Below are 22671 nucleotides of genomic sequence, written 5' to 3'. Positions count from 1 at the left end.
CCTGACTACAACTTGGATGTCTTCAAGTCCAACATAAACAAATTCTTGATGAACCGTCCCCCCTTAAGTAAAGCACTTATCAAATCTCCAATACTAATGATTACTACAATACTATCCCATTGATTACTGTACAAGCAATAACCCTTATACCCGAGTGGCTTCCAGGCCTTGATAAGTGGTGACTACCTTGTAAAAAAAAAAAAAAAAAAAAAAAAAAACACTTATCAAAGCTTGAGGCCACTCGAGGATAAGGATTAATGAGTATACAGTAGTCAATGGGAAAATGTTGTAGTAATCAGTGGCATATTATTTTTAAAATATACTCATACGACTCATCAGATGATGAGTCATAGACGACGAAACACGTGTCAGTGGATAATTATATTTTAAAAATAGTATATATATATATATATATATATATATATATATATATATATATAAATAAATATCTTCAGTGAGCTTTTTTTTTTTACAAAGGAGTCATTACTTATCAAGGCCTGGAGGCCACTCGAGGATAAGGATTAATGAGTGTACAGTAGTCAATAGGAAAATGTTGTAGTTATAGTTAGTAGTGGAAATTTGGTAAATTCAATTACTTAAGGGGAACGGCTCATCAAGAACTCGTAGTAGCCCATTATGTTCCAAGCGGCAATATATCTCGTTTCAAGTAAAAAAGACTAAAAAAAAAAAAAAAAAAAAAATGTGACAAAGGGTGATTAACGACATTCATTTTCCCCTCACTTTTGAATGGCGTTGTGCCTTTTTTGTTTAAAAAAAATGTAAAAAATTTTAACATCTTCATTTAATATCACGGCACCTGCATCTGTTGACAAAATTGTCTACTGACTCTTCTGTGTTCCATCTAAATGTCATTAATTCGAGGTAGTTTGCTCTATAGAAGGATTTCTTTGCAGAAAAGAAATCCTTCAATGCAATATTTCTTAACATTGGAGTTAAGCGGTACAGCAGCAGTGTAAGGTGAGTCGTGAAATACGACAGGGTTAGGCCATCACCAAATAAATTTATTGCACTAGTACCCCCACCCCCCCATGTAAACAGCCTGACTAACCCATCTATGAGGTGCCTTAAATAAGTTTCTAGACTTTTTTTGGCCAGGCATTTAAAATTGTCATAGACTCTTGAAACTTCAGTGTGTAATTGCTAAACATATTTTGGGATGACTGACCAATTTTTATGATTTCACGTTCAAATGAACAGCTACAGCAGGAATTGGAACACACCCTACTAAAGCCTGATTATCACAGTTGGTGAATTTCAAAAACGCAATCTGGACGTGAGGACACGTTAGAACAAAGAGATGCAATAAAATTGTTTTAAACATGAAAGAAATGCACAGAATCATATGGAATGCTTCAGACTGCTTTTGGACTATCTTACATGAATCGAGCATCAATTTTGGAGTGGCATAAGAGATTCAAGGAAGGCAGGGAGTCTGTGTGGGATGATGAGAGATGTGGGAGGAGTAAGGAAATCAGAACAACAGAGTTGATTGGCCAAATAAAGAATTTCATGGATAAGGACCGTCGAGTGTTTATAAAGACAAGAAGTGCACAGTTTGATGTCAGTGTAGGAACTGTTCACATAATTATTCGTGAACTGAAGATGCGGATAATTTGTGCAAAGTTTGTCCCAAGGGTACCCAGAGAAGATCAGGTGGGCATCAAGACAGTTCCTCACCCTCCCTATATCCATACCTTGCTTCTTGTGACTTTTGGTTATTCCCTAAGCTCAAGGGAAGCCTTAGAGGCTGTCGTCATAAGACAATTAGGGAGATGAAAGCGGCTGTGACAAGGGTCATTGACACACACAAGAGGACCTCCATGGAGCCTTCCAGAAGTTGTTGGAATGGTACAACAACTACATTGCAGCCGGAGGAGATTACTTTGAAGGGGACTATCAATAAAAGTGCCCATACAGAAAAAGGCTGGAAACTTATTGAAGGCACCTCATACAAGCAAAATCTAACCCCGTCACCGTAAAAGTCCTAAGATATTGGAGAACTTTCTGTTTTAATAACATTTTTCAAAATGCTTATATTTGGAATTCCCTTCCTGCTCCCTGGATTGTACCAACATGCAGAAATTTAAATGTAATGTGAACAAACATTTCGCTCCGCAATTCTTTACTAAAGATGTTGCCTAGAAAATCTGCCTCACAATAACAGTACCCCATTTGCACTTTCACTGGCAATATGTCTCGTTTGAAGTAAATTAAAGTAAAAAAAAAAAAAATAAATAAAAATAAACAAGAACTTTGTAAGATTTAGTTGTAAGTTACTTTCTTCTGGAGTGAGAATGACACTCAAAAGTAAGAACAGCAGTCCGAATAATATGAATTATCAACCCTCATCTCCAAAAATTCAGAAACAATAAAAAATAAAACATTAAAAAGTCGAACATAAAACGAAATAAAATTTAGATGTCTATTAACAAAATATACAGAAATTTGGAAAGTTTATGATTAATACACCAAAAATTGAACCATTTAAAAAAAATTTTTTTTTTCATGGCAGAGTTCTTGCAAAAAAAAAAAAATAAATAAATAAAAAAAAATAAAAATTTCTTTTGGAAAGTCATTTTAATTATTTTGAAATAAAATAAAAATTAAACTTAATTTTTTTTCAAAAGGAAATTTTCATCTTTCAACAAAAACGAGAAAAACTGATTCATATTATCTGGAATCTTCGACTACCATTCTCATCACGCGCGTTATTTTCACAACATTTCGACCTGCATCAAGTATATCTTGTTGAACTCTGGAATCTTTCTGTCAAATTCCACAATCTGAATTTCAAACAGAACCCTTTATTTAATCCAAAGGGGTAGCATGCTCCCGTTCTATCAGCCATGACTGGCTAGAAGTCTTAAGTAATTTGCAATCGTATTCTGAGTTTTGTCTGCACTGAGGATTGAACCTTCAACTTCCAGAAGAGTGGAACTTACAACCAAATTTTACAAAGTATTTTAACTTGGGTCTTCTAGCAAGTCATGGCTGAATGAGAGCATGCTACTCCCATAAATAAAGGTTTCTGTTGGAAATTCCAAGTAGATTTCCAGAGTTTGACAGAAAGATTTCCAGAGTTTGACAGAAAGATTCCCAGAGTTTGACAGAAAGAGTCCCAGAGTTCGACAGAAAGATTCCCAGAGTTCGACAGAAAGATTCCCAGAGTTCGACAGAAAGATTCCCAGAGTTCGACAGAAAGATTCCCAGAGTTCGACAGAAAGATTCCCAGAGTTCGACAGAAAGATTCCCAGAGTTCGACAGAAAGATTCCCAGAGTTCGACAGAAAGATTCCCAGAGTTTGGCAGAAAGATGCCCAGAGTTTGGCAGAAAGATGCCCAGAGTTTGGCAGAAAGATGCCCAGAGTTCGGAACAAAGATGCCCAGAGTTCGGCAGAAAGATGCCCAGAGTTTGACAAGATATACATGAAGAAGGTCAGAGGTTATAGTGACTGTAATGTTGTGAAAATAACACTCACGATGAGAACAGTAGTCTGAAGAATCCAAATAATCAAAATTATTGATCTTCATCTCAAAATTAAGAAACGAAAAATCAATTTGTAAGATAAATAATACTGGCACAAAGCATCGCAGCCAACGCGACAACGGCCGTCGGATACAAGTTATTTGGGGACGGAGGATCCTGTTCTGATGGCTCGGGATTGATGTATTCTAACGGAGGGTTTGGTATGTGTGAATCACTTTCATCGTAGTTTAAGTTCGTATTGACTGGATGGATTGACAAAGGGTGCAAGGAATTATTGTCAGAGTCGGAAGCTGTTCCAGAGTTTTGAAGACCACTGTCTAATAACTGGTCTTCGGAAAACTCCGCAATCGTGACCTACAAAATAAAAAAAAAAAGAAAAAGAAAAAAACTGAATTAATTAAATGATTTTTTTTTTCTTTTATTCACCTCAAACAAGGAATGAAGCATAACAGGCTGCTGTGATCGGGGTCAGATTTATAGCTGGGGAAGTTGTGCAGGAAGATGTTTGTTCAAATCTATATTATATTTCTGTTTCTCTGTTCCAATTTTTCTTAGAAACTACTGGGCTGATCTGGCTGAAATTTGTATGGTCCTTTATTACGATAAAGTGCCAAAAACTAGCATCATGATATCCGTTCAATGCACAGTAATGGATTAATGTGGATTAGAATTTAATGCAAAAATGAGCACAAATACAACCATATTAAAATGGGGCATAAAACATTCATTCTAAGTCAACGAGGTATAACTTTTGCCCATTTTTAATGGGATAAAAAATTTAGTTACATTTAAATTTCTGCAGTTTGACACTGTTGGGGGAACAGGAACCAGGCAAAGGGAATTCCAAAGGTAAGTTGTCCAAAGAAAGAAGCCACCATGATAGAAAATCTTCCGCCATCTAGGGACGCATACAATGAAGGGGTGGGATTTGGTGGTGGGTTGGAAGTATCTTTGTTTAGAGGATACAAATGGAACAAGTTTATCCGAGTAAATGTCATCGAATTGTAAAACAAAGACGGAGATGAAACTCTACAGTGATATGACAGGGATTGGAACTTGGCAGACAATGCGGAGTCTATTAGGTCAGAAACTGGTTTTTACACATTGTCCAAGCAGGAGAAGTTTGTGATTGGCGCACCAGCCCAGATGCAGTAGTCTGTACACAGATGAATGGTGGCTTAGCTGGGTTTTAACGGCATACCAATCCTGTTAGGTCATTTAATGTCATAAAAAGTTATTTATCGTAGTTATGTGCAGGTTATTTAAAATAGTATTAGGTTGTTTTTTTCTTTTTAAATGTATAGTGCTGGAGGAGGAAGTAAAGAGATTTTTGTGTTTTACAAAATTTCTTGAAAAGTCTTGTAATTTTCAGAACTTTGAACATATATTTTTATTTTTTTGGAATTCTTTGAGATGAGTTTTTTTGTTTTTTTACACAGGAATCACCACATTATCAAGGCCAAGAAGCCACTCAAGGATAAGGGTTAAAGAGTGTACAGTAGAAATTGGACAATATAGTAATCATTAGTAATGAAAATTCGGTAAATTTGACAACTTATATGGAACGGCTCATCAAGAACTTATTTACGTTAGACTTGAACACAACCATATTGTAGTCAGCCGGAAAGCAGGAAAACGGAAGACAATTCCACAGGCGTGCAGTTCTAAGAAAGAAGCTTTGTTCATGGAATCTACGTTTAGGTTTAGGCACAGATAAAGAGTGGGGGGAATTATTGATAGTGTTTTCAGCTAGACGAGTGTTTCTTGTGAAAGTTTGGCGAGGAGTGGGGGCCATAGACTTAAGCTCAGTCGAACACTTTCCATGAAAGTAACGATACATCAGAGACAAACTCGCAACATCTCTTCTGTGAGATAGAGGTTGCAAGGAAGAGAAAAGGACATCTCCTACGACGCTACGAAGTCTATTTTGAACTATCAAGGCAGGACAAGTCCTTTCTAGCAGCTCCTGTCCAGATGTGGCAACAGTATTCCATCCTTGGACGTACCTGGCTCTTATATAGATAGAGAATTGCATCAGCAGTGAGATATCTACTGGATCGATAAAAAGATCTCACCATTTTTCCAGCGGCCTTGGCAACAGATTTGGTATACGTGTTCCATTTAAGATCAGGAGTAATGGTCAAGCCCAGAAGCTTTCATAATTTGTGAATTCATTCTTTTTTGCGGACTGTTGTCCTCATCTTCTATAGTTATTGTTTTATCACGCTTTCGCAAACTTATCCTCTGGCCTTCTTCAGGTGTTTAACAGCAACGAGGTACGAATGCAGAGTCTTGTAACTGTATCCCCAGTAATTACTGCCTTCCATAGTTGTTGTCTCACCATGTTTTGGCCTACTAAACCTCTGGCCTGCTTTGGATAGAATTGGAACCGTTATCTTCAGACAATGCTCAACACCTCTATTCACTGCGCCACAGGCCCTGAAGGGTGATTAAGGTTTGATTTTATGTTCTTATAAATCCAATTTTGTGTCCCTCTCTGGTCTTCTATTGTCGGGTCCATATCGAATGGTATCATTTACTATTATATATTGAAACAATAACTTCATAGATGAGGATAATAGTCTGCAAAAAATTAAATATTAACAACAACTTCATCATCAAGGGTCATCCGTTAGGTAAAAATTTAATGGGAATATCAATTTCACAAGCAGTTCCCAGTCGCATACTTGGTTGAGTGTTATTGGATGCTAGCCTGGGCGATTATGATATTATGGACAGACTGGATCCAAAGTAGTATGCTTCACCCTGCCCTGCCCCCAACCTACCCCTAGAACTCCAGCTAGCCTATATAGTTTCTGATATCATTATTAATCACCTGTACCTGTATGAAGGATAAAGGAAGCAGGGAGAGGGGTTGAAAAAAAAAAAAAAAAAAAAAAACGTTAGACTTACCCAACCCCCATGGTTGATAATGAATTCAGACGCAACATCTTCCAAGTAAATGGTCGTGAAATCAAGAATACGACTCATGTAATTGAGGCCTTGATTGAAAAAATAACGAGCACATCGCTTGCTGAATAACATGACAGCAGAAATCTGAAAAGAGATTTTTTTTTTTTTTAAATAATGAAAATAAAGTTACAAATTGTACTGATATTGAACTTTTCAGCTTTAAGATGGCCGTCCTTGAAACGTGATTATCTTAACCAAATTAATTTGGGTTTTATAATAGTTCAGTTAAATTAATAATTTAACGACCAAACAATACTGTGTTAATGTAAACTAATTATTGTAGACTGGGATACAAAATGATTTGTTTCGTTTAAAAAATAACATGAAAAAAAAAAAAAAATATCCAGAAAATTAACATTTGTGCTGATGATACCATTCTCTATTCTGGTGTTGATTCTCACCCACCTCACGAAGATCAGTTGAAATATGCCGCTAAACTAGAAGTTGACCTGGGTTCAGTTGTGGACCAGAATATGAAATGAATTGTTTCGTTTGATCCTGTTAAAACTCAGCTTGTGTCTTTCAATTGCAGGCGTGTCCCTTTTCTTTCTGAGATTCTCCACAATAGCTCTGCTCTTGATGAAAAATCGACTGAACATTGCAGACTCTACTAAACTCCTGTCAAAGGACAACTCTTTCAACTTTGACATCTTGGCAGCCAAATTTTTGCCCAAACGCTGATTAAAAAGCTTGCTGCATGTCTGAATACCCTTTATGTAAAATTTCAAATGTTTAGCCTAAAAACTGTCTGAATAGTTTGCTAAAGACCACAAAGGTCAAATCTTTGAAAATTTGACCCCTTAGCAGCCAAATTTTCAGCCAAAAACCGATTTCAAAGCTTGCTGTATGTCTGAATACACTTTATGTAAATTTCAAATGTTTAGACCAAAAATTGGCTGAGTAATTTTGTAGAGACTGCAGAGGTCAATTTTTTAAAACATTTTGATCTCTTAACATTCATTGTTTTGAGCTCCAAAAAAAAATTTTTTTAAATAATAACACGGTTACAATATTAACATTGTAACATGAAAAAAAAAAAAAATTATCCAGAAAATTAACATCTGTACTGATGATACCACTCTCTATTCTGGTGTTGATTCTAACCCACCTCATGAAGATCAGTTGAAATATGCTGCTAAACTAGGAGTTGACCCGGGTTCAGTTGTGGACCAGAATACAAAATGAATTGTTTCGTTTGACCCTGTTAGGACTCAGCTTGTGCCTTTCATTTGTAGGCGTGTTTCTTTTCATTTTGAGATTCTCGTGGAAGGTCCTGCTCTCGAGGAAAGATCGACTCTAAAACTTCTTGGTCTTTCTTTCTCATCAAATCTTTCTTGGAGTTCATATATTAAATCCATTGCTCTTTTGGCTTCTCTTAAAGAACCGTATACACTTGTGTATAAATCGAATTTCTGGGAGACAATGTTAAAGTTATTTTTTGAGGGGCCAACTTATACGTAGGTAATGTTTTTGGAAATGTTGTTAAAGAGCGACTCAGCGCTCGATCATAACAGAAAACGCCATTTTGTTTATACACTCGGTATATACTGGTAATCCTAGTAATTAATCGCACTTCTTCCAAACCCCACTGCAGTGTGTTTGCCAGCACATAAGTACATGTACGGTTTTTCAGTGGGAGGCTTAATAATAGTTGGAATAGCTCTCATAATGTTCAATCTCTAGACGTGGCGATGGTAAAGATAAGCCTACGGTAAGTTGAGCCTTCACGTTTAGCCTACTGTGTTAAAGAGAAACTATTTATCAATAATTTAATGGCAACTATTTAATGAAACCATTTAATGGCACTTAATGCATGCGTTCACATTATTACAGTATATTCTGGATCGTGCAATGTACGCGTTTGTTATTATGGTACGTGACATAAATTATGTCTAAAAACATTAACTGCGCCTGGAATCTACAGCATGTCATAGATCAGAAAATCTGATTAGCAACATTTGCGTTCGTTGCATGTATGTGTGCAGCAGCTTGATTCATTATCGCTCGCAAATGCCGAGAAACAATTTATAATATGTCTTACAAAAAAAAAAATAAACACTAAAAAGGAAATTATCTGTGCAAGAAAAAGTCATGAGACAGATCATTTAACTTGTCTAGAATCTGCAGTCGACTTATACACAGGTAATACCTAAATGACACAATTTTTGGTCTTAAAATGCACATCGGCATAACAATAATACGCAAGATCAACTTATATGGAAGTACATACGGTATACACTTTTAACAGGAATAACATTAGAATTTAAATGAAGTTGAATGTAACGTTTTATGAACGCTTATCCAAGTCTGTAAAATCTTGATTTACGAGCCTTCCTGTGAGGCCAGTTTTTAGAGTAGGAAAACATCCAGCTCCCCTAAATTTGCATTTGTTGCATGTACGTGTGCAGCAGGTTTGTTCTATATGAAAATCAAATAGACCACATCTGTGTAAATGCACGTATTATCGCTTGCGGATGCTGAGAAACAATTTATTATATGTCTTACAAAAACAAAGGAAATTATTTATGCAAGAAAGAGCCACGAGACAGACCGTTTAAGTTATTTAGAATTTACAGTCGATTTATACACAAGTAATACCTAAAATGACACAATTTTTCATCTTAAGATGCACATCGACTTATCCATAAGTATATATATGGTAAGTTCTATCATTTTAAACAATTTCTCACGCCCGAGGCAATTCTCTATTTCTACAAATCTACTATCAAACAATGTATGGAGTTTTGTTGTCATATCTCAGCTGGTGAATCTCTGTCCCATTTGGAAATTCTTGGTAAACTGCAGAAACGTATTTGTAATTTGATCCCCCCTTCCAACCTTTCCTCTTCGGTCCTGGATATGACCTTAAACTATATTCGATGGTGAGACCCCAGCTAGTGGACTTTAGGGAGTGTGGAGCCACCCTTTAATTGCCATTGCTCCCAGGTCCACTCTGACCCAGACTAGTAGTACCTGTTAGGGTCCCAACTATGGGTTAAACAGAAACCGACTACAAAAAAAAAAAAAAAAAAAAAAATACGCTATCAAAAAATTGTTCTCCAAAATAACTGGATTCGGCATTAAATAACCCGAAAAGGGTTGATATGCTACAAAACAAAAACAACCAACCAACAACCTTTCTTCTTCACTGCAACCTCTCTCTCTCTGACGTAATGTTGATAGTTTCAGTTTTTCTTGTAAATACTATTATGATCCGTGTTCTTAAAAATTGTCTGATCTATTCCTTGCTTCCTTTGTTCCAGCTCATTTGACTTGTTGGTTTAGTGGTCTTCATTAATTCCAAATTCCATTGTTTTGATACCTCAACTTCTTATTCTCGAAGCTTCTTTCACAGGACTGCAAGATTGTGGAATGCTCACTGTTTCCTCCTACCTACAGCCTTGGTCTTGTCAAAACTAAGGTCAATAAGCATCTCCTAATGCAATAATCATTTTTTCATTCTTTGTTAGCTCCTTACATCAAGTGGTTTCATGCTTTGTCTAAAGCAGCCATTCTCAACTTTTCCTCCATCATTGATCCCTCGGTTTTATGCATTTCTCCATTTACCTCCTCCTTCCATATAAAAATTCACAGCCATCATAAAGTGACAGAAAAACAAGGTAAAACAAGTCAGTGCTGCATGCGAGACGACGCCATAAGAAATAGTGAAGGAATGATGGATGTGAGAAGTGTGAAGGGCCAACGTTGCCTTCACATTTTTGCCAAGTTTCAGAAAAATCTAATGGATGGGCCAAAAGTTATGGGGTAAAAAGTGTCATTTTTTTGCAATATTGGGGCATTTGTGACCCCTTTTGAACTCCTGGGAACGCCGAATCTCAGTGAAAATCGACAAACGATTCAGTTTCATGCATTAAGACACGTATATTTGAATTCAGCACCATGGAAAACCACTATATAGACATACATATCAAGTTTTTGAGTAATATGAAAAATGAGCTCCAAAAAGGCATTTTGTTTTTAGCCGTAAAAGTCTTAGAGGGATGCGAACCAGAATTTTGCCAGAGTCACACATGCTGAATTTATATTTTGGCCAAGTTTCAGGAAAATTTATGCTGAATTTATATTAAGAACAATAGCCTTCACATTTTGGCCAAGTTTCAGGAAAATCTAAAGGATGGATCAAACGCTATGGGGCAAAAAGTGTCATTTTGGGCCATTTTTTACCTCTTGAGCGCCTAGGGACGCCGAATCCCAGTGTAAATGGATAATGGTGCAGTTTCAGGATTTAACACATGTATATTTGAGTCGACCACCGTGAAAAACCACTATATAGTCAGACATATCAAGTTTTTGTTGAGAAATATGAAAAAAGAGCCACTAGCACTGAAAGCCCCCGGGGACGCGAACCAGAATTTTGTCATACTAGATTTATATTAAGAGCAATGGGCTCCATATTTTGACCAAGTTTAAAATAAATCTAATGGATGGATCAAAAGTTATGGGGCAAAATATGTCATTTTTAGCCATTTTGAGGCATTTTTTATCTCTTTTGAGCCTCTGGGGACGCAACAGGAATTTTTGTAAAAAAGAAAAAAAAATTTTTTTTTACTGTGTACATCTTTTTAATGAAATACAATTTGTGGCAAAATTTCAGGAAAAAACTAATGGACGGTTATCTAGCAATAGTCTGGACTAACAGACACCACTGAAAACATAGGTCCTTCTCCGATAAATTGGGGGACCAAAAAAGAACCTTTGTTTAAGATTTTAGGTTTTGTATAAAATATTATCATACATTTGTATCACAAAAATAAAGAAAATCAAAACTTTTCTAAATCGAAAATCATGAAGTTAATTTGTATTACATAGACATGACACAGACGGAAAAGAAATAATTTTGTATAAATTATCAGGTACTTCAATTATTTATTGTTATTGTCCCATACATGTTGAGAAGAACGAAACTCGGTAATTAGTGGAAACAAAATCTATTGAACAGAAAAGCAAACACAACAAATAAAAGGATGGGTATACGTCAGTCCAACTGCAAAGTGTGTATGATTTGTGCATAGTGTGTACGCTAATGCCGAGAGACATATTTTCTTAACATTTATAATAAGTGTCAAGAGTTCATTATTATCCATAGGGTGGACACACCACAATGGAGTGATTACTTAGACTTATTAAAAAAAACAAAACAAAAACAAAAAAACATGCATTGCCCCCCCCTCCATGAGTGAAAAATTTACTTTCACCATGACTAATGTTTGTGCAAATTTTTTTTAAAAATCCAAAGCATGGTTATTGAGAAAAGTGCGAACAAACAGATGAACGATTTGGGGGCAATTTTAGCCCTATAATGCCCGCTAGAGATGGGGGAGGGGATGACCAGAGTTTTCCCGGAAAATTCGTTCTGGAAAAAATTTACTTTCATCATGACTAATGTTTGGGCAAAATTTAAAAAACAAACCCAAGACGTGGTTATTGAGAAGAGTGTGAAAAAATGAATGAACAGGAGTGAATTACTAAGTCCAATCCCTTCTTTGTCGGGGGACCAACAAAAATACAGAAAAACTTTTATGATGTTAAGTATGCATCACGAAACGAAGACATCATATTCCAAAAATTATGTAAATTGATCAAGTAGTTTTTTTCTTTAACTATACCTAAATATGGATTCCATCGACAAAGCTTCTTTCCTAGAACTCTGCTTTCCAGCTAACTACAATATTGTCATCTTCAAGTCTTATGTAAACAAGTTCTTATTGAACCATTCTCGTAAATAATATAATTACACCAAATTTCCACCACTAACGATTATTATGCTACTGTCCCAATGACTATAATAAATACATTAACCCTTGGCTTCCAGGCCTTGATATGTGGTAACCGCTTTGTAAAAAAAGTTCAAAATTTACAATTTTCAGCAATTAAAGTTTTATTTTGAATACAAATAAACCCTAGGTAGTCAAATTGAGTTGTCATCCTTGAATTTTAAAACAATAGTTCCCGGACATCATCTTGCTGCTCCATAAAACTTAATTTTCTTAAAACTACTTGATCAATATACATAATTTTTGAAATAGGATATTGGTTTGTGAGAAACACGTACATCATAAAGATTTTTCCGTATTTTTTGTATCTTTTTTTAATTGAGTGCAATTCTAAATAAACACTCATAGTATTTAGAAAACTAGAACTAATTTGATTAAAATAATGTTGTTTAAATGGCAGCCATCTTAAAAGCTGAAATTAGAATGAAACTAAAAAAAAGAAAAAAAAAAGTGACTCGTCGTTTGTGTTTACACAAAAAGATCTTTAGATGTGGTCAAATGTTATTGATTGAAAGTAAAATCAAAATAGCTGAAAGGCCAATTGTATGCTGCATTTTTCCCAACGATTTTAATGTGATGTTGATTTAGATTTATCTCCCTTGAATTATTCTGGCAAACTTTCGATAACAAAACTCCTATATGCAACAAAACCTTGCTTGATATATCATATGAGAATGTAAGTGGCCAATGGCAAAAAGCTGAAATCTAGATGGCTTTCCCAACCTGAGGAGCCTCTACTCCCTATGTAAAGTTTAACATAATTTACTGGCCAATTTTTCAAAGCAATTAACCAAATAAAAAAAAAAAAAATTGCTATGGAAGATAAATTCTGTGCATATTTTTAGGATGAGAGATGGGTGAGGGGTACGGTGTAAGATTAATGAAAACTAATTGCTTATTCTATCACTTACCCTAGGTCAGAGTGGTAAACTCCACAAGAATCTCTTTTCTTAACCATACCAATAACTAAGTCTAAGTGGAAAGAAAGAAAGAAAGAAAAAAAAAAAAAAAAAAAAAAAAACACTTTTTGCTTATTGAAAAAATAAAAAATCTCCTAAAAAGGGAGGTTTCACTTTCCTGGTCCTATAAACAAGAATTTTGCTATGGGATAAATTCTGTACGTGTCTTTTTTTTTTTTAGGGGGGGGGGGGGCACTGTCCAACGTTATTTTGTTTCACAGCATGCCAATTGAGGGATTTATAAAAAAAAAAAAAAAAAAAAAAAAAAAAATTAAAAAAATTTTTTAAAAATAAAAATTTATGCCTCAAGTTCCTTATATGCTCAAATATTTATTCATGGTGTTTGGTTTGGTTGTTTTTGTTGAACATGATTGCGTCTTGCAGAGATAAAAAAAACTTGAATGTATGGTGCATTTGAGTGAGAAAGCCAGTACCTTTAGACAGCCCCATCTGATAGCATCAGATTTAGAGAAAAACAAATATTTCTTTTAGTGATGTCAAAATGTCAGAGTATTCAGAGAGATTCAAAGCGGTTTCTTGTGATCGTGAAGTAAATAGCTTAAAGGACGAATACCAGAAGCAATCTCAGTAGTAACAAGTGAGGGCAGTCCCCTAACAAAATAAGAACCAACCGAAGGATTTGGTTCTTATGTTTTACAGCATATCAACCCTTTTAAGGTTATTTGATGCCGAATCTGATCATTTTGGAAAAAGGTTTTATGCTTCAAGTTCTTTATATTTTTAAATATTTGTTCATGATGTTTGGTTTGGTTGTTTTGTTTTACGGTTTATCAACCCTTTTCAGATTATTTAAGGTCAAATCCAATAATTTTGGAGATAGTTTTTATGCTTCAAGTTCTTTAGATCTTCAAATATTTATTCACGATGTTTGGTTTGGTTGATTTGTTATTAATTTTGCAGAACATGATTGAGTTTTGCAAAGAAAAAAGAATAAAAAAAAAAAAAAAATAATAGCTTGGTGCAATTTATATCAGGAAGCCAGTATCTTCAGGCCAGCCAAAATAAGATAAATGATAAAGGATCTATACAACGTTAAATAGAACAATGGTGTTATTTTTTCCTGGACAGTGTTTTTGTGAACAAATACCATCAGCATTCTGTACCCCGCCGCCCCATCACCAAATGATGCATAAAAAAAAGAAAGCACTTACCATAATCCAATTCGTTTCAACGGGACCCAGAAGACTATTAAGCATGCTACAAAATTCAGCATAGGTTAAATGTTCCGATCGGAGATTGCATAACGACTGTTCAATCCGTGGGCCGTAAGTCTGTTGTATTTCATCGGAGATTTTCCCCAATTTTTTAGCAGCATCAGAGATCGGGGAAAGTGGTCTCGATTGTGCCTCACTCCCAGGGGTGTTTCCTAAAGATAGCAATTCTGCAAGCAAAAATAAGTTTTATTTTTATCAATAAACAAAGGAAAAAATCTTAAATCCACTAAGAAGCCATCACTTATCCAGGCTAAAAATCACTCAAGGAGGAAAGTTAATGAGACAGCTATACTGACAGGTGAATGTTGAAAAATATTATGAGCAGTAATACACATAAAAAAAAAAAAAAAAAAATGAAATTACTTTAAAAATTTCAATAATGGCATACATAGAAAAAAATTGATGGTCTAAAAAAAAATTTTTTTTTTAAGTTTTTAATCTGACTAAAAATAAATTATTTGGAAGAAAGAAAGAAGAATAAGCACATTTAGGACAAGCAAGTCACCTGGCTTTGCCCAGTCATAAAATATGCTTAAATATCATATTTTAATTCATGCATATATTGTGCAGTCACACACACACACACACACACAAATAAACCAACCTTTATTTATTCAATTTCCCCGCACATTTAACACAAAAATAAGTTCTTCCAGCAACGGCACAATTTCAAATATGCCCACACACTTTTCTCACAACAAAAGTAAAATGAACATATTTCTAGCAGACGTAGTTGGCGACAGTATCATGTGACACAAGCGATCAATGAGAAAATTCAGAAGATTGTCTTTTTAACGCTTTTCCAAAAACCAAAATATCAGCAGTAGCAACCTTGTTTTCGGAGTCGACCCAAAATGTATAAAAACGCATCAAACAGTCTTCTAAAATTAATTCAAGGAATTCATCTTGTTCATTCAGTCACTTCAGTCTTCATCCTTTCGTCTTGCTTCCACGACACACGAGAACATGCCTCGCGTCTTCACAACATCGTCGCTGTCAAAGCCGTCAACACCATGATCACACATGCCACGCGGACATTCAAAAATCACTTATGCACACACGCATCCATTCCGCACATTTTTTAATTAATAACAACGAATTACTTTCCTCACGGGACTTTTAAGTAAGGCGAGCTTCGCCAAATAAAACACAAACTTTAAAATAATCTCATTATTTTCACACAAGATTTTAACCTTCTAAACTCCTTGATTCCATTTAGAACTTTCATCTAACATTTTAATCATAATGACTTCAAAAGAATTTTCACCGATCGGACCTTTGTTCATTCACCTTGTTGTTTTTGTTAAAAAATAAATATGGTGCCTTTTAAATCAGAAGGAGGTGTCGTTTTGTTTCATTCCTTTTTTTATTATTTTGTTTAGGGCAAAGAGATTTAATTTTACTTAAACTTCTGCACTCTTACGATATATATATATATATATATATAGTTTGTATGTATATAAACTGGAAGTTGTGTTTAGTTTTACGTATACGTAAGAAAACAGGAAAATTATTTAAAGTAGTTGTAGCCAGACAAATTTTTGTCGCGAGCGTTTTACAGTCGGGCTAGATTGAAGCTCAGTCAAGCACCCACTGTGAAAAGAATGACAGAGTAGAGAAAGATTAGCAGTGTGTCTTCTTTGAGAAAAAGGATGTAGAGAAGAGATCATTCCCACTAGATTGCAAAGTCGATTTTGCACGATGTCAAGACAAGCAAGCGCTCTGAGTGGCACCTCTTGAGATGTGGCAAATGTATTCCAGCTACGAACATATGACTCCCATATTTGCACAAGACTGCATCAGGCCTGGCAAAATGGATCTAACCATTTTTCCAACAATCTTAATGACGGATCTTTATGTTTACTTATATATAAAAGGCACTTAGTCTGCGTGTGGGTTATAGTCAGCTAGCATACTTCCTAACTTCTGGCGTAGTATTACTGGAAGCAGTAATAAGGCAAATAAGTTCCTTCGTCTTTTTTTCTCTCACACCTATATCTCCCCTATGCATGTAATCTTTTTTTTACATTTTTTTTTTACAATCTTTCTTTTTTTTTTTTTTTTTTATTTAATAATTATTGGAAAGTTTTTTTCAGTCTTATTTTGATTAAGAATTATTGAAAATTTTTTTTTTTTTTTTAATTATTGAAAACACCTTTTTACACTTTTTTTTTGGTCCCCTGACAGAAAGTTTTATAAAAATCCAAGGCATCAATTCTTTTTTTAATAAGCACTAAAGTGTCAATTTTAGCCATTTTAACCCGAAAGGCACTTCTAGGGGGGGGGGTAAGTGAGGACAGACAAACGGACAAGCGGTGAATTTACAGGTTCACCCTCCTTTTGTTGAGGGACCAAAAAGCTTGGTTTTAGGGGTTATAGATGACAAACCACTTTTGTCCTTAATGTACCACATGCTCCAGATCAAAAGAGAAAATCAGCAAGATCTTAATCACCAATGCTCTTGCAAATGCTGCCATAAACATCATCTGCATCGATGCCAACAACTAATTTCATAATATGATGTGGCAGATCATTAATGAAAGTCACAAAGATAGTTCGGACCAGAATAGATTCTTGAAATACGTTCGTGCTGCAATAAGAAATAAAAATTGGCTAGTCAGAATCAAAGTTTGATTTGTCAGCTTAAATGCTATTAAAGTGTAACTTTTAAAATTTCACAAAATAATTTTATATGTTAGGTCTATTGGTTAAACCTTTGCCAAACATTCATAGGTAATGTGAATTGGAATGAATACAAAGAAGATAGTGCCAAGTCTGCTGTAAAGGTGGTGGTGTCTCTACTAGTCTAGAAAACTGACACCTGGCAGTATCCCATATCTCTACAAAACTACCATTTAGCCATGCATGGAGTATTGTTGCCACATATGGGCTGGTGCACCAACCACTAGTGCTTCCTCTCTTGGGCAGGGCTCAAAAAAGGGTCTAACATAATAGAGCCCACACTGTCTACCAAGTTTCAGCCACTGTACCATCACCATGTGGCATCCCTGTGTTTGTTTTACAAGTATTTTTATCAAATATGCCTTGATGAATTTACTGCATAATTGTGCCCCCACCCTGATGCCTCTGTTCAGTCTCGAAAGATAAAGGATACCCCCTCTGTAGGGGCAGCTGCACATGTAATTGTGAGGCAAGGGTTGCGCAATCCTCAACCACACCTCTCCTGAATCGGCACTGTTTGAGTTCAGTGGCAAGGAGAAGTCCAGGACGACTGGAAACAATGCCGAGATAAGCGGAGAGCACATACAGGGTGGCCCATAAAGATTTACCCATGAGTTGGGGTTGATTACTTACCAAAGGCATTTAGTTTCGGAATTTGAAAGTTTCTTTTATTAAACTCTATATATCCATCAATGTTCAACTGATGTTTCATTCATTTCTTTCAGGTATTCGGTAAGTTATGGCTGATAAGGTTAAGCGCGACCAGATTGTCGCTGTCAAGACTGCGGACGTTAGCAACAAGTGCATCGTTAAACAGCTCAAGGTGTGTCGAAAAACAGTTTTCAATGGCTGGAAACAGTTTCAAGAGACAGGCACAGCCTCTGGTAAACCAATTCCAGGCAGACCACGCTCAATTCGCATCAAAAGTCTTGTTTCTGCAGTGAAAAAGAAGATGGAGCGAAATCCACAGAGAAGTGTGAGGAAAATTGCGAAAGAGGCAAAGATCTCAAGATCTTCGATGCAAAGGATTGTTAAAAATGATCTTCAGTTAAGTCCATACAAACAAACACTCCCGGCAGTTCATTTAAGAACCCTCAAAGCAGAAACAGCTGCACAGGAGCAAGTTGATGTTGCAAGAGATGGAGCGAGCCGCAGGAAAGGTCTTCATCTGGTCTGATGAGAAGATGTTCACGGTGGAGGCCGTGATCAATAAGCAGAACGATAGGGTTTATGCCAAAAGTTCAAAGGACTTGTCAGTCAACGCCAGAAGCCATTTAAAACGCCAGAAGCCTGCTTCAGTCATGGTCTGGGCTGCTGTTGCATCCAATGGGAGCAAATCTCCGTTGATCGTGATTGAGGAAGGCGTGAAAGTCAATAGTCAATTTTATTTGAATATGTTGGAGAAAAAGGTTCTGCCATGGCTCACTGAATCATTTGGGCATGATCTCATCTTCACACAGGACGGTGCGCCAGCTCACACAGTGAATGTGACTCAACAGCGGTGCAAGGACCATTTCCCAGGCTTCTGGGACAAGCAAATGTGGCCACCATCAAATCCAGATAACAATCCTATGGACTTCACTATCTGGTTCATTTTGGAGAGCGACGTTTCGAGATGTTCCCACCCCAATTTGGACTCCCTGAAAGCAGCCCTTCATTCTGCTTGGGCCAAGTTGGACGAAGAAGTGGTGCTGCATTCTTGCGCTTCAGTGGCAGCACGTATAAAGCTAATGATCAAAGAAAAAGGCAGCCATTTTGAAATTTAATCTTTTGACTTTGTTTGGAATATACTTCTAAACAATAGTGATCAAGCATTTTTTTTATTTTCTTTTCTAGTTTTAATCTTATTAAAGTTTTCCTATAGGTAAGCCTTTATGGGCCACCCTGTACAGCACCCGGAAGTCCCAAATGGCCACCCACTTAGTACTGACCAGATTCAACGTTGCTTAGCTTCGGTGATCCAGCCCACCTTAATGTAAATACCTGTAACAGACAGCAAAATCATCCTTTCACTCGAAATGTCTCTAGATGCTGGAAGTTTTCCTACTTTAGTAGATTTTTTTTTTTTTTTTTTAACTCATGCCACTTTATTTTGGAATTCCATCCTGGCTTATTTAAATGCAACTCCCCACTTAGCATGCCCCTAGTAATCTGGTCCCTAATTCACAGTAATCTTTTACAGCTAAGAACATATCAGACTCCCATATTAGTAGAGGATTGCATCAGCAGTGGTAGAATGGATCAAACCATTTTTCCAGCAACCTGAGTGACAGATTAAATATAAAGCTTCCATTTTAGACGCGGAGTGAAAGTGCCAAGGTGCCTTGCTTTATTGTATAGGAAGGTGTACATGACGGGGATGTGATGAGACGACATTCATAACGGCGTACACAGCAATGACGGCCCAATTACTTGGGCGCTCACATTTATAATAGAAGGCCGAGATATATAACAAGCACAACATAATGAGATATATAATGAACACAGAGCGGAGATTCATTATTGATGAGGGGAATACAGTCAACACTTTGGAAAGGGTTTCATACAAGACGATGAAGACAAAAACACATTACCTTGCAGTTGATGACAAACAAAGACAAAGGCTTATATAAAAAAATGAAGACATTTATTTTCCAGCTGGTGATGGGAATGATGAGGATCCGATGTGTTAAATTTCTACAGTTTGTCTTATATTCCTTCCCTCACTTTCTGAAGGCTAACTCTCTCTCCAACTAACTGAACTCTGATTGCCTTGTCTCTCCTCTCTCAACTGCTTTTGAACCCTAGCTTAACTATATATATATTATCTATATTTCTTTGTGACGTCAGAACGTGGCTAACATGTGCATGTTTTGCACATAGATATTGTATATACTTCCAACACATGTCCTGGCTACACAAAAGATGTTCCTTGATTTTATTGTTCTATTATTCCTCTGACCTAACTTTGTTTTTATAATTATTTCTAACTACAATGGATAATTCCACTGCATTCCTGGAATCGTATCTAAATGAGAATATGTATTCATTTTAATTTTTGATAATGTTTTTATAATTATTTCTAACTACAATGGATAATTCCACTGCATTCCTGGAATCGTATCTAAATGAGAATATGTATTCATTTTAATTTTTGATAATGTTTTTATAATTATTTCTAACTACAATGGATAATTCCACTGCATTCCTGGAATCGTATCTAAATGAGAATATGTATTCATTTTAATTTTTGATGCTGAGTTCGATTCCAGCATTCTCCTTCAATAATAATTATATTTAACTCTAATTGCTTCGTTTCTAACTAAAAACCGGGAGCTGTCCTCTTCAACATGCAACAGTTTGTCATGAAGTGAAATAAAATAAATTAGAAAATTCAAATTCATTTTGATAATTACTAAAAATAACAAAAACTGGTAAGCCAGAATCAAATTTTGATATTTTTTTTTTTACATAGGCATAACCACTTATCAAGGCCCAGAGACCACTCGAGGATAAAGGTTAAGAGTGCACAGTAGTCAATTGGACAATATAGTAATCATTAGTAATGGAAATTCGGTAAATTTGTTAACTTAAGTGGAACGGCTCATCAAGAACTTGTTTACGTTGGACTTGAAGACAACCATATTGTAGTCAGCTGGAAAGCAGGAAAACGGAAGACAATTCCACAGGCGTGCAGTTCTAAGAAAGAAGCTTTGTTCATGGAGTTTAGGTTCAGGCACAGATAAAAAGTGGGGGAATTATTGATAGTGTTTTCAGCTAGACGAGTGTTTCTTGTAAAAGTTTGGCGAGGGGGGACCATAGATTGAAGCTCAGTCGAACACTTTCCATGAAAATAACGATAAAGCAGAGACAAACTCGCAACATCTCTTCTATGAGATAGAGATTGCAGGGAAGAGAAAAGGACATTCCTAAAATCAACTGAACATACCTTCACTTTCTGACTGCAAATTTTCCATCAAATGTCGGACTTCTTCGTGAAACGAGTTGGCCTCATCGTTCGGATTTGATGAAAGGCTACTGCTGCTATCCCCGCACGCATCCACTTGCAAGTCGGAAGTTTCATCAGTAGAATCTTTTAAATCTTGGGGGAAACAGTTTGGTGGCGGAACCCTTCCCGGATGAATCTCCGGGGACAAAGTGAGCTCATTATCACTGTAGACAGTTGAAAGACGGTTCCGGTGAGGAAGACTTATATTTTGCTGAGAAAAATTGCTGCCAATGCTCGGGTTAGAGTCCATTTCATCATCAGCGTCTGTGTTTGAACTATCAAAACTGCCCGAAGAAACTTCACTGCTGTTTTGTGATAGTCGCATGCTTAGTATTTCTGGACGCAGTTCGGATCGGCTAAGTCTGTTCTCAGGAGAGTCTGGTTGCGAAGAGTAATGGTTTATCGGCGATCTTTCACGCGAGGATTCTGGGAGTGATCTGTACCGACGAGACGCAACGTCTGAAGGTACGAGTCCATACTGATATTGATCTGTGAGATCACACGAATGAGAACGGCCATGACATGTGTGCTTGTAAAAGTTCAAAAGGACCAATTTAGTTTCCAGTTCAAAACATTTATCCCTCATGCTGCGACGTGGTTGTCTGCAAAAAATAAATAAATAAATAAATAAATAAAAAATATATACAGTTTAAATAAGTAACATGCATCTCAACAGATGGAGCAAAAGGCAGCTTCATGGCTGGGTTTGAATCTCATGACCGGCAGGAATTGTTGTAATGTTGTGACTCTTTCGGCTGTGATCATAGTGTAGTATCTGTGTTAACTGTGGCAAACAGGGCCAAGAGTCAAAATTATTATTATTAATTGATTCGAGCAACGGCGGGGGTCGCTGGATCAATTATCAATAAACAATTAAATTGGAAAAATTATTGACATATAATATAATAATATCGCAAAATGAATTTGAAAATAGATGTAAACATGATTTTTGGTTCGCATAAACAAATAACTAGATTGAGGTTACATCAGCTGTTGGTCTGAGACACATAATGAGACATGTGATGAAAAGTAGATTTGGCGAGATTCTAGTTAGTTGTTAGCTGGAGATCAGAGACAAGTATTTTTCATGAAAGTTTGGTGAGAGGGGACCATAGATTGAAGCTCAGACAAGCACTTGCCATGAAAATAGCGATGAAGCAGAGACAGGCTCGCAACATCTCTTCTGTGAGAAAGAGGTTGCAGGGAAGAAAAAATCGCATTCCCCACTAGGCTAGGAAGTCTATTTTGAACTCTGTCAAGGCAGGATAGCAGCTCCTGTCCAGATGTGGCAACAGTACTCCATCCTTGGACGTACCTGGCTTTTATATAGGTAGAGAATTACATCAGGAGTGAGATATCTACTGGAGCAGTAGAATGATCCCCCCATTTTTCCGGCGACCTTGGCAACGGATTCGATGTACGTGTTCCATTTCAGATCAGGAGTAAAGGTCAAGCCCAGAAGCTTGTCAAAACATGGAGCCTTCTCAAGACGAGAGCCATTCATTTCAATTGATGCCAGATGGGGATTAGAG

At 36.3% G+C, this 22671-nt stretch overlaps 1 protein-coding gene across 3 annotated transcripts in view; it reads right to left on the bottom strand.

The window, feature by feature from the left end:
- Window positions 1–2429: 2429 nt before the first annotated feature.
- The window catches only part of LOC145263213 (uncharacterized), a 51933-nt gene continuing 31691 nt past the window's right edge, over window positions 2430–22671 (bottom strand). For all 3 annotated transcript variants that reach the window (XM_080120296.1, XM_080120297.1, XM_080120295.1), the window contains exons 2-5: window positions 21080–21741; window positions 14407–14636; window positions 6421–6564; window positions 2430–3861 (exon numbers count right to left, since the gene is read on the bottom strand). In XM_080120296.1, the coding sequence (XP_079976422.1) occupies window positions 3574–3861; window positions 6421–6564; window positions 14407–14636; window positions 21080–21741 (1324 nt within the window). In that variant the 3' untranslated portion in view covers window positions 2430–3573. The remainder of the gene's footprint in view (window positions 3862–6420; window positions 6565–14406; window positions 14637–21079; window positions 21742–22671) is intronic.

The sequence above is a fragment of the Euprymna scolopes genome, chromosome 38 (assembly GCF_053919585.1).
Source record: "Euprymna scolopes isolate OS-2025 chromosome 38, ASM5391958v1, whole genome shotgun sequence".
Taxonomy (NCBI): domain Eukaryota; kingdom Metazoa; phylum Mollusca; class Cephalopoda; order Sepiida; family Sepiolidae; genus Euprymna; species Euprymna scolopes.
This window is presented reverse-complemented; position numbering and strand designations above follow the sequence as displayed.